Below are 12,197 nucleotides of genomic sequence, written 5' to 3'. Positions count from 1 at the left end.
TTTCCTCTGGAAGTTAATTCCACACAAGAACCACACTGTGTAAAACAATTGTCTCATATATCCTTTTTAAAATCCTTCTGCTCGCACTTTAAAAATATGTCACCTAGTCTTAAAATCACCCCGACTAAGGAAAAGACATCTGCCATTCACCTTATCTATGCCCTTCATGATTTTATAAACCTCTATAAAGTTATCTTTCCAACTCCTATGCTCCGGTGAAAAAAAGTCCCAATCTATCCAGCATTTCCTTATAACTCAAGCCCTCCACTCCCAGCAACATCCTAGTAAATCTCTTCTGAACTCTCTCCACCTGAATAATATTCTTAATTTCTAAACAACCAGTTCAAGACGTTATTACACAACTCTGGAGCAGGTGGAACTTCAACTGAGGTTTCCAATGCATGACATGCACTGAGTGAAAACAAGTGATTGTTTCTTATCAACACTGATGATGAAATTTTAAGCAATGAATCTTTTTCCACTACTTGCATCCAATATCAGCATGAAGTACTCAGAGCCAAGGGTAAATATTATGCAAAGAACTTCTGGTTTTGTACTCCTAAACCTCTACTAAATCTTGAAAGAGCATATTCACAATGCATCAATGATCATTCATATCTCCTGTCAGCCAAATAATGGGATTTTTTGTTTAAGAATAAAACGTGGGTAGGTATCCAGGTATGTAAATTCACCTGGAAAACATCTCAAACTTAATTTTATCCAGAAATAAATTGCTTTGGATTTTGTAAATCTTAAAATGTAAACAGAGAGTACTGAAATACACCCAAAATCAAGGACCCTTGGCGGTCTTAAACTCTCACCTCCAGAGCCCTTCCAGAAAGTAAGAGGCCACTAGTTGTCCATTGCTGGCCAATGGGATAGGTTTTATTTGTCTGTCCTGTCTAAAGTTGTCACAATCTGGTAATGGCTATCAAATCCCACACAACCTCATCCCCTCCCATTCTCTTTTGCTCCACAGAGAACAAGTCCAGCTTCTCCAATTTAACCTTGTAATTAAAATCACTCAAACCTGTAACAATGCTGGCAAGGGTCTACTGCACTGTCTCAAAGACGCTCACATCCTACCTAAAACATGGGGGTCAGAACTGAATGCTATGCTCTAAACATGGTTCAACCAGAGCTGTACATTGGTTCAGTATCAATTCTAATGTTCTAATGAAATGCCATCAGGACCGAAAATGTTATCTCTATTTTTCTTCACAGTTGCTGTCTGACCTATTAAGTATTTCAACATTTTCTGTTTTTATTTCAGAATAACCTCCCTGCTTTATTTCTCAATACTTCTATTTATGAAGCTTTGCTAACTGCTCCCTTAAGATCTAAACAATAAAAGGGCAATGCAAAATATGCCACTAGTGATTTTCCAAACTGCTTTATCTCCACACTAATGTTAATCCATCAACATTACTTCAATTAATGAAGCAATTTAAATATTGCTGATAGGAGAATCCATGTCAAGTCCACTTCCCTCAGACAGATTAATACTGTAATTATGCAAACATTCCCAAGTACATGGACACATTCTGCATGCAACTAAAACTGCAGACTTTGTTCTAAATGCATTGTATATTATTTATGGAGCAAGACAAATTTGCATTGTTCTCATTCACATGTACATTTACAGTGGCCTTGAAAACCTACAATGACAATTTTAGAGTATGATGCTTTTATTTAAAGGGGCTATACGACAATGTTGGAAATGGACTTTCCAGAATAAAGGAAGTATATTTTTTCCTCCAATAGTCCTAATTTCAATATCACATTTTTTTGGTGACCAAAGGTCCTGAGAGCATCAGTGTCACATCTGCTCATTATTTTCAGAGAAATCACACTCAGCAACAAGGATCAAAACTCACTTGGTTTACATCAGCATGATGGCACACATTGGATCTCTTTAAAAGCTGACACGTTGTAGGTTGAACATGTAAAATTTAGATTATGTTCCAACACAACAGAGAGAATTCAAATTTCATGACGAGAAAGGTTTCTCCAATGGGTTCTATTCTCCAAAGCATCAATAGATCAAAAACTCACAGGATTTCTTTTATAATTCCAGGCAATAAATCCTAAAAGCTGGAGAATGTATCACAAGTACAGTGACAGTTTCTTGATTTCTTGAGATTGCAGATGACATCTCGATAAAACTACCCTCTGTACCATGCATGCAAATATAAACAATGAAGTATTATAATGGAGCTATACTGACTCTTTTAAATGTTCTTTGCATCTGAGTGAGTGTCTGTGAAACTGGCCATTGAAATTTTAAGGATTTGTGCCTGAACATGTGTGTGTGTGTGTGCCTGTGGGTATGTATGTGTTTGTGTGTGTTTAATCTAAAACAGCAAGAATAAGTAGTCCTGCGCACGTTTGGAGAAATAATACAACCATTTTATTTTCAGTAATGGCAACACCTCCTCTACGAGCTCTTGTTCAGAGAATATTTGAATTCACCACAGGCAGGGATGGTTTGGCTTCCACTTACAGATGATTAGTATTCACATTGTACTCGAGAGATCTGTAGCTAGTTCTCTTAACTGTACAGGTGAGTTTTCCAGCTCATTCAACAAGAGAGCTGCATGCAGAAGGGTCAATCCCTGAATGCCGAAGGTTGAAAGTTGTGAACCTCATCAGCAAGTTGATGAGGCTGAAAGACCAACGATAAAACTGATGATCATCTACTAACAGAGTGCCGATCTGTTAATGTCAAATGTGAAAATCCCTCAACAACAGGGGCAGTCAGCAATATCTGAGCTACTACCCGCACTGGTTAGAAATGAACAAAACAATACCTGCTCCTTGAAATTCTGCATTCACCAGTTCCAACCAGTAGACATCAACCTCATCAAGGTCATAGCGACATGTACTCCTGGAAGGCAACTTCATGTCCACATAGCCAGACTCAGAGCCAGTTAGAGTGTCCAACACTTGTTCTTGTGGAGTAAAAAGTGTTTTCTCAAATTCTGGTAAAACCCTACAGAAGAAATAAATGAAACCAAAAATTAAGTCATATTCTAGCAGAATTTCATCAGGCCACAAATTTAAGCTTGCTTTTGTCACCTTGCTATTTAGTACTGACCCATTTTCACTATTTTAAAAATACCTGACCCATCGCCAACTGGGTTAATAAACTGCCTTCAATTATGAGCCTTTTATACAGAAACTTGCTCTTTGATGGCTACATCCATAGAACCTTTCCCTTTTACTATTCCATCTACTTAAAAGGTGAAAAATCAGAGGACATTTGCAAGAGGAACGTTGCAGGAACGAGAAGTTTTAGGCACATTGTAGGAACAAATGACTGCAGATGCTGGAATCTGTACCGAAAACGACAAATGCTGGAGATCACACCTGGTCAGGCAGCGCCCATGAGGCGAGAGTAAGCTAACGCTTCGAGTCTAGATGGTTCTTCATAAGAGCTCTGATCAAGAGGCATCTAGACTTGAAATGTTAGCTTACTCTCTCACCATGGATGCTGCCTGACCCGCTGTGATCTCCAGTATTTGTTGTTTTCAGTTTTAGCCAGAAGCTTGGTTTGGAGAAATGAAGGTTTCTCCTTCGGGAAAAGAAGGAAGATTTAAAAGGGACCTGAGAGGTAACGTTTCCACACAGAGGGTGGTTTGTGTGTGGCATGAACTGCCAAAGGAAGTGGCAGATGCAGGTCAAGCTATAATATTTAAAAAACATTTGGATAGGTACATGAATTGGAAAGGTTTAGAGGGATTTGCGCCAAATGCAGGCAAATGGGATAGTTTAGTTTTGGAAACTTGGTTGATATGGACAGGTTGGACTGAAGGGTGTGTTTCCGTGATGTATGATGATGATTATGTGAAAATGGCCATGTGCATTTAGAACGGTCCAACGCAAGTGACTTGGGACCAGTTATCTAATAAGAGAACAATAACATTTCAATGATTCAGCCAGACCAGTATCATCCCCAGGCAACGGAAATCTGATATCCATCACTACCCAGTGCACTTAATTGTACAATATTCAAGACAACACACAAATTCAGATTAGGAGTAGGCCATTCAGCCTCTTGAGCCTGATTTGCAAATTAACAAGATCAAGGCCAGTACTTTGTTGCCTACTCTCTGTACCTTTGACTCCCTTGTCCATCAAGAATCTATCCAGTTCAGCCTCACAAAAATTTAATAACGCCACCTCCACCACTTTAAAACACATTCTCCATGACAACTAAACATCACATAGTGGCAGACTGAATACTGGTCTCAGTAGATTTCAGCACATTTAAACATATAAAATTATATTCAGCATCAGTGGATATTTAAGATGTATCCATTGGTGGGAGAGATTAGGACCCTAGGGTACAGCCTTAGAGAAACTTCTTCAGCCAGAGAGTGGCGAATCTATGGAATTCACTGTGACAGGAAGCTGTGGAGTCCAGGTCATTGATTAATAGCAGAGGAGACTCAATGGTCTGAATGGCCTAATTTCTACTCCTATGTCTTATGGTCTTCTGGTCTTACACTGCACAATCATTGTACCGCAAAACTAAAGTAGTGGCATATCTAGAGATGAGCCACTTTAGCTCCTCCTTACTCCTGTTCAGAATCACATCAAGAGTTTTCATCCTTGTCTATGCATTCTCCTAAAATAACATTATCCAATATCATTCTATGTTTATGCCTAATAAGTTACAAAGTAATTGATTCACTGAGGTACAGAAGGAGACCAGTCAGCCCATCAAGTCAATGTTGGCTCTTTCACAGTAGATTTTTCACAAATCTCATCACCAATTACTGTCAATACCTCGTCCATAAACTATTCCCTTAGCTATCTCTCTCATCTGTTAAACTGTCTCAGAGGTCCAGCACTCCTACTTTCCAGTGTCCATTTCTTCATTAAGTAATGCTTTGGAGCACTCCCTATTGTGTAAAGATGCTATGTGAAAGCAAGTTGTTGCTGCTTATATTCAACAGTGGCAATAAACATTCATGACTGCTCCCATCCTACTTTCAAAGAACAAAACGGAAACTAAACCTATCAATATGTTTTTGAATTTTGCAATTCCCTAGCTGACATCCGAGATTCCACTTTGGTTTGTGCAACTGCTGATGACGTTAATGCTAGGATTAAACGAGATTATCCCCAACAATGCGAGATAACAAGAGCTCTTTAGAAATCTAAATTAAAAATTGTGGCCTGGAGGTTCATTTGCGACAGAAGATACTGCTGAGTCAAATGTCTGAAACACCTTAAAGATGAACAATCTCCTTCTGAAAGCAAATAAACACTTCAAATCTGAATGCTGAGAAAGAGGTTTCTGTATAGACAATTCCATTCCTCCCAAGGGCATGTGGACATTCTGAGGTGATACTGTAAAGAACTAAACTTAAAACATGAGCAGCTTAACTGGTAACATGCCACATCTTTATTCTTCTGCGCAGCTGGACCCCTGAATTCACAGAGGTTGCAAAGGAGAGGATGCAATTTGCATACTATTTGGGTACGATGAGAAATGCTCTTCTACTTACAGAAGATAATTCATTACATCAAAAACAAAATGACTAGATGTGTTAATGACCCATAACCAGTACAATGCCTCCTCAAGCTCTTCCTGAAAAAAATCATGTGTTTCCTTTGGTGGGACAGGAGAAATGATCCAACATGCGGTACCCATTGTGCTAATGTTCTCTATGTAGCTCTGGCACCAGGTGACTCAAGCTACCAATAGGTGTCAGATGGTGCAACCAAAACAGTCATTGAATAATAGTTTACAGTGTATCATAAAACTACAGCAGCTCCCAAAGTCAGCAGCTTGGGTAATCTGCTAGTTGAGGCACACTGTAATGCACAGTTCCTGGCACCCAACATCATATAAACTACATCTTGGATATTGTGTACGAGTGATGTCTAAATTGAAACCTGTTAAGACACGTGTTCCTCACACATCATGATATCTAGAGTCGGGCTGTGTATACCATTATTGGCTTACTGAATAAATGACAAGTCCCAAATCAGAGCATCCATCTCCACCAGAGTCTTTGTAATCCAATGTTCCACAAAACACGCTTACATTGTTCACAAAAGCTCCAACATTTTTACGCAATTCAATTATGCCCTTCAATTATAGCAATTGGAGAACAAATTTACGCAAAATAAAAACTATGATGGGAAAACAGTGCAAAATTAAATATGGACCCAAAATGTGAATAAAAGTGAAATCCTTCCCCCAAATAAGAGTATTTTTAATTATGAGTTTGAACAATTTAAAACGTAACGTTCCAACAACATCGCGTAAATGGCAGTCTTTCAGGAGGAACTCTGAGACTTCCTGCCACCAACACCATTTCCTTCTGTATCTGCAACACTGATTGCTTACCCTGATAGTTCACAGTGTTCCTGCCAAGAGCTTAGACTCCAGGCAGTTTAGTCTGTGAAACTCCAGAAAGTTTATGAAATAAATTTGCATCTGTCAGTCGTGTGTGCTTGCTACAACTTGGAGGAGAGCTGCCCACCCTTCTCCTTGGCTTGGGATGATTAGCAATATGGACAATTCACCAGAAGCAAAAGAGAAATATGCTGAGTATTACTCAAAAGTAATAGATCGGAGGAAAAAACTGTAAGTTAATAGCGATTCACAAATCTCATGGTTTGCAATGTAATTTGAAGTCAAGATTAGATTGAGATGTGCAACTCATTCTTACATAATTGCTATTGTAATTACAAACAACTGACATAAAATATTTGACTTATATAATGGATATCCAGGTGAGAATCTGCAACTGAATATTCATCTTATATGTATCAAATCTAAATTTCTTTAATAAATATGGGATTCTCAGGGGAACGTAGCACGAACAGCCAAGTTTCTGGTATTGAGACTGGCTCTAATGCAACGAGGGGTATGTCGGCTTCCAAGAGATCAATTGTGTTAGGGGATTCTGTAGTCCGAGGTACAGATAGATGGCCAGCAGAGAAAAAACAGAATGATGTGTTGTTTCTCTGGTGCCAGGATAAAGGATGTCTCAGAGAGGTGCAGAATGTTCTCACAGGGGAGAGGGGCCAGCTAGAGGTCATTGTCCACATTGGAACCAATGACATAGGAAGGGAAAAGGTTGAGACTCTGAAGGGAGATTACAGAGAGTTAGGTAGAAATTCAAAAAGGAGGTCCTCAAGGGTAGTAATATCTGGATTACTCCCAGTGCTATGAGCTAGTGAGGGCAGGAATAGGAGGATAGAGCAGATGAATGCATGGCTGAGGAGCTGGTGTATGGGAGAAGGATTCACATTTTTGGATCATTGGAATCTCTTTTGGGGTAGAAGTGACCTGTACAAGAAGGACGGATTGCACCTAAATTGGAAGGGGGCTAATATACTGGTAGGGAAATTTGCTAGAACTGCTTGTGAGGATTTAAACTGGTAAGGTGGGAGGGGTGGGACCCAGGGGGATAGTGAGGAAAGAGATCAATCCAAGACTGGTACAGTTGAGAACAGAAGTGAATCAAACAATCAAGGCAGGCAGGGACAAGGTAGGACTAATAAATTAAACTGCATTTATTTCAATGCAAGGGGCCAAACAGGGAAGGCAGATGAACTCAGGGCATGGTTAGGAACATGGGACGGGGATATCATAGCAATTACGGAAACATGGCTCAGGGATAGGCAGGACTGGCAGCTTAATGTTCCAGGATACAAATGCTACAGGAAGGATAGAAAGGGAGGCAAGAGAGGAGGGGGAGTGGCATTTTTGATAAGGGATAGCATTACAACTGTGCTGAGGGAGGATATTCCCGGAAATACATCTAGGGAAGTTATTTGGGTGGAATTGAGAAATAAGAAAGGGATGATCACCTTATTGGGATTGTATTACAGACCCCCTAATAGTCAGCGGGAAATTGAGAAACAAACTTGTAAGGAGATCTCAGCTATCTATAAGAACAATAGGGTGGTTATGGTAGGGGATTTTAACTTTCCAAACACCGACTGGGACTGCCCATATTGTTAAAGGTTTAGATGGAGAGGAATTTCTTAAGTGTGTACAAGACAATTTTCTGATTCAGTATGTGGATGTACCGAATAGAGAAGATGCAAAACTTGACCTACTCTTGGGAAATATGGCAGGGCAGGTGACTGAGGTATCAGTAGGGGAGCACTTTGGGGCCAGCGACCATAATTCTATTCGTTTTAAAATAGTGATGGAAAAGGATAGACCAGATCTAAAAGTTGAAGTTCTAAATTGGAGAAAGGCCAATTTTGACGGCATTAGGCAAGAACTTTCGAAAGCTGATTGGAGGCAGACGTTTGCAGGTAAAGGGACGGCTGGAAAATGGGAAGACTTCAGAAATGAGATAACAAGAATCCAGAGAAAGTATATTCCTGTTAGGATGAAAGTGAAGGCTGGTAGGTATATGGAATGCTGGATGACTAAAGAAATTCAGGGTTTGGTTAAGAAAAAGAAGGAACCATATGTCAGGTATAAACAGGATAGATCGACTGATTCCTTAGCAGAGTATAAAGAAAGTAGGAGTATACTTAAGAGGGAAATCAGGAGGGCAAAACGGGGACATGAGATAGCGTTGGCAAATAGAATTGAGGAGAATCCAAAGGGGTTTTACAAATATATTAAGGACAAAAGAGTATCTAGGGAGAGAATAGGGCCCCTCAAATATCAGCAGGGCGGCCTTTGAGTGGAGCCATAGAAAATGGGGGAGATACTAAGTGAATATTTTGCATCAGTATTTACTGTGGAAAAGGATATGGAAGATATAGACTGTAGGGAAATAGATGGTGACATCTTGCAAAATGTCCAGATTACAGAGGAGGAAGTGCTGGATGTCTTGAAATGGTTAAAGGTGGATAAATTCCCAGGACCTGATCAGGTGTACCCAAGAACTCTGTGGGAAGCTAGAGAAGTGATTGCTAGGCCTCTTGCTGAGATATTCATAAATAGTCACAGGTGAGGTGCCGCAAGACTGGAAGTTGGCAAACGTGGTGCCACTGTTTAAGAAGGGTGGTAAAGACAAGCCAGGGAACTATAGACTGGTGAGCCTGACCTTAGTGGTGGGCAAGTTGTTGGAGGGAATCCTGAGGGACAGGATGTACATGTATTTGGAAAGGCAAGGACTGATTAGGGATAGTCAACATCATTTTGTGCGTGGGAAATCATGTCTCACAAACTTGATTGAGTTTTTTGAAGAAGTAATAAAGAAGATTGATGAGGGCAGAGCAGTAGATGTGATCTATATGGACTTCAGTAAGGCGTTCGACAAGGTTCCCCATGGGAGACTAATTAGCAAGGTTAGATCTCATGGAATATAGGGAGAACAGCCATTTGGCTACAGAACTGGCTCAAAGGTAGAAACAGAGGGTGGTGGTGGAGGGTTGTTTTTCAGACTGGAGACCTGTGACCACAAGGATCGGTGCTGGGCCCTCTACTTTTTGTCATTTACATAAATGATTTGGATACGAGCATAAGAGGTATAGTTAGTAAGTTTGCAGATGACACAAAATTGGAGATGTACTGAACAGAAAAGAGGGTTACAACAGGATCTGGACCAGATGGGCCAATGGGCTGAGAAGTGGCAGATGGAATTTAATTCAGATAAATGTGAGCTGCTGCATTTTGGGAAAGCAAATCTTAGCAGGACTTATACACTTAATGGTAAGGTCCTAGGGAGTGTTGCTGAACAAAGAGACCTTGGAGTGCAGGTTCATAGCTCCTTGAAAGTGGAGTCACAGGTAGATAGGATAGTGAAGAAAGCGTTTGGAAGCTTTCCTTTATTGGTCAGCGTATTGAGTACAGGAGTTGGGAGGTCATGTTGCGGCTGTACAAGACATTGGTTAGGCCACTGTTGGAATATTGTGTGCAATTCTGGTCTCTTTTCCTATCGGAAAGATGTTGTGAAACTTGAAAAGGTTCAGAAAAGATTTACAAGGATGTTGTCAGGGTTGGAGAATTTGAGCTATAAGGAGAGACTGAACTAGAGGGCATAAGTTTAGGGTAAGAGGGGAAAGATATAAAACAGACCTAAGGGGCAACTTTTTCATGCAGAGGATGGTACATGTATGGAATGAGCTGCCAGAGGATATGGTGGACGCTGGTACAATTGCAACATTTAAGATGCATTTGGATGGATACATGAATATGAAGGGTTTGGAGGGATATGGGCCGGGTGCTGGCAGGTGGGACTAGATTGGGTTGAGATATCTGGGCGGCGTGGGCAAGTTGGACCAAAAGGTCTGTTTCCATGCTGTACATCTCTATGACTCTATGACAAAAGATTCTAAGATAACAACTGGTGGGTTTGGAAGGTGGAAATGACAGGTCTCACTTGGTGGTAACCGTTGATACCAAGCAGAAATGGAATACATTAAAAGGAATTTAAAATGGAAACAATTCACTAACTGGTATGCCCATGATTCAGAAAATTCAGGATTAAAGTGAGCTCAGAGCATTTTTTGCCCGATGTTTTCCAATCAGACATCACTTAGGAGCTTCAAGAGACACATGCCACAGGAGTATGTGATTGTCAAATCTCTGTGCAGGGTCCAGAAGCCATTCCAAAGAATTGGCTTTGGCCTGCTGTCAGCTTTTCTTCCTCCGATGATTCCTGATAAGATTGCTTTTGGATTGTATCCAACTGGCTAACTGAGCGCTCTTTCAGGTTGATTCTTTCGTGAGGAAGGAGGTTTGGCTGCCTGCTGGATATCTGAGGGTTATTGAGGCTGGTGACAGCTCCGAATCTGCTGTTAGGTCAAAACTCCCCAAGTGCTTCCCCTGTACTGTGTGACTGCTTGACTGTGTTCCCATCCATTGGATTCGAATGGCTGGGTGGAAGGAATGTACAGTCACTCTGAAGGACACTACCTTCATCACCTACTGCCGTTGCATCTTCACTGGTGGGAATGTTATGATAAAGGGATTCCATTGCGGATGACCTGGGAGGTGCCATCATCACCAAGACTGTCTGCGGTCTGATGAAATAGTCAACACCACAGTACAGTACCTCAATTATTCCTTGCACAGTTGCAAAGGGCTTAATACATTCGGAGTTCTCGGAGTAGCATTTTCTTGTATCTGGATGGCATCAATCTGTGCATTTAGGAGCTACGTATGGCTTCAGGCCTGTCCTCTGATCAACTTGTCCCTGTACTTCTGTTACTATTTGCATTTACTCCTTTTCAATCACGCTGTGTATGACATTTCATGTTCCTGGCTTGAATTAATGTCAAATTTCCAGATTAGTTAATCCTGGGCTGGGCCTTAGCAAAAAAAAATCTTTTATTTGATCAAAACCTGACCTTGGTGACAAATATCACTTGCTAATGCATGCTGGGACAGAATATTAGTGCCTTTTTTTTGCCAGCTACTTCCTGATGATTAAACGACTGTTTGAAACAAATTGTGAAGGCTAGTAAATGCTACAGAGATAAATGACAAACCTGGAGATATAAGCTTACCAATCTTATGTGCAGGTTCAAAGGGCTTTATAGAGATACATTTGCAGACCCTCTTTCCTCCACACGAACTGGGGCATCAACTGGAGGATGTAGCACAAGCTATTTCATATTATTACCCTTTGATGTAGGGTTCCCTTTTTCTGCAGCACATTTCTGCAAGTGACTGGTGACTCAGTGACTGAATAATACTTAGGATGCTCATTAAGCACTTGGTTCCTGGACAGACCATAACATACGTGCAAGAATTTGCAGCATACAAGGGGGCACTGATGGAGTTAGTTTCGTTAATTATTAATTTAGCACAACCATAGACATATTTTCCCGGGATCTGTGTGATCATTTGCAAAATATTTGAAGTTGTCCCAAAACGAGATTGCAGCTGGGTCTGGTGTTCTTTTCAGATGCTGGGCTTTCCATTTCATAGCTTCGATTTGGGTGAGGGAAAACAGGTGGCCCTAGGTCTAAATCCCAATCTGGTAAAACTGTGGACAGTTGGAGTCAGTATGAAGTACAGCTGGGGCAGCCTCTCCCCAACAGCAAACACATGGCTAGCGAACTGTAAAATGCTGTCATGGCACAACAAAGCATGGGAAGCAGAAACATTTAGTGGGAGGAAAAGGCAATAATAGATCGGAATGATCCAAGACAGGTGGTGGGCTGCCTCACATATGGTTCCTAACCCCCTGAGAGGAATCACCTCAAGCAACTGACTGAACATGCCCAAGCCCTTAACTGGAGACTGCATTTAACTT

General features: G+C 40.8%; 1 protein-coding gene across 8 annotated transcripts in view; it reads right to left on the bottom strand.

Annotated features, from left to right (window-relative positions):
- jade2 (jade family PHD finger 2) overlaps positions 1 to 12,197 on the bottom strand; it is a 207,523-nt gene that overhangs the window by 102,120 nt on the left and 93,206 nt on the right. For all 8 annotated transcript variants that reach the window (XM_087995275.1, XM_087995282.1, XM_087995276.1 and 5 more), the window contains one exon: positions 2,811 to 2,992. In XM_087995275.1, coding sequence (XP_087851401.1) covers positions 2,811 to 2,992 — 182 coding nt within the window. The remainder of the gene's footprint in view (positions 1 to 2,810; positions 2,993 to 12,197) is intronic.

Source organism: Chiloscyllium plagiosum, unplaced genomic scaffold, assembly GCF_037043375.1.
Source record: "Chiloscyllium plagiosum isolate Xiang-an unplaced genomic scaffold, Cpla_swu_hap1 HiC_scaffold_16, whole genome shotgun sequence".
Taxonomy (NCBI): domain Eukaryota; kingdom Metazoa; phylum Chordata; class Chondrichthyes; order Orectolobiformes; family Hemiscylliidae; genus Chiloscyllium; species Chiloscyllium plagiosum.
This window is presented reverse-complemented; position numbering and strand designations above follow the sequence as displayed.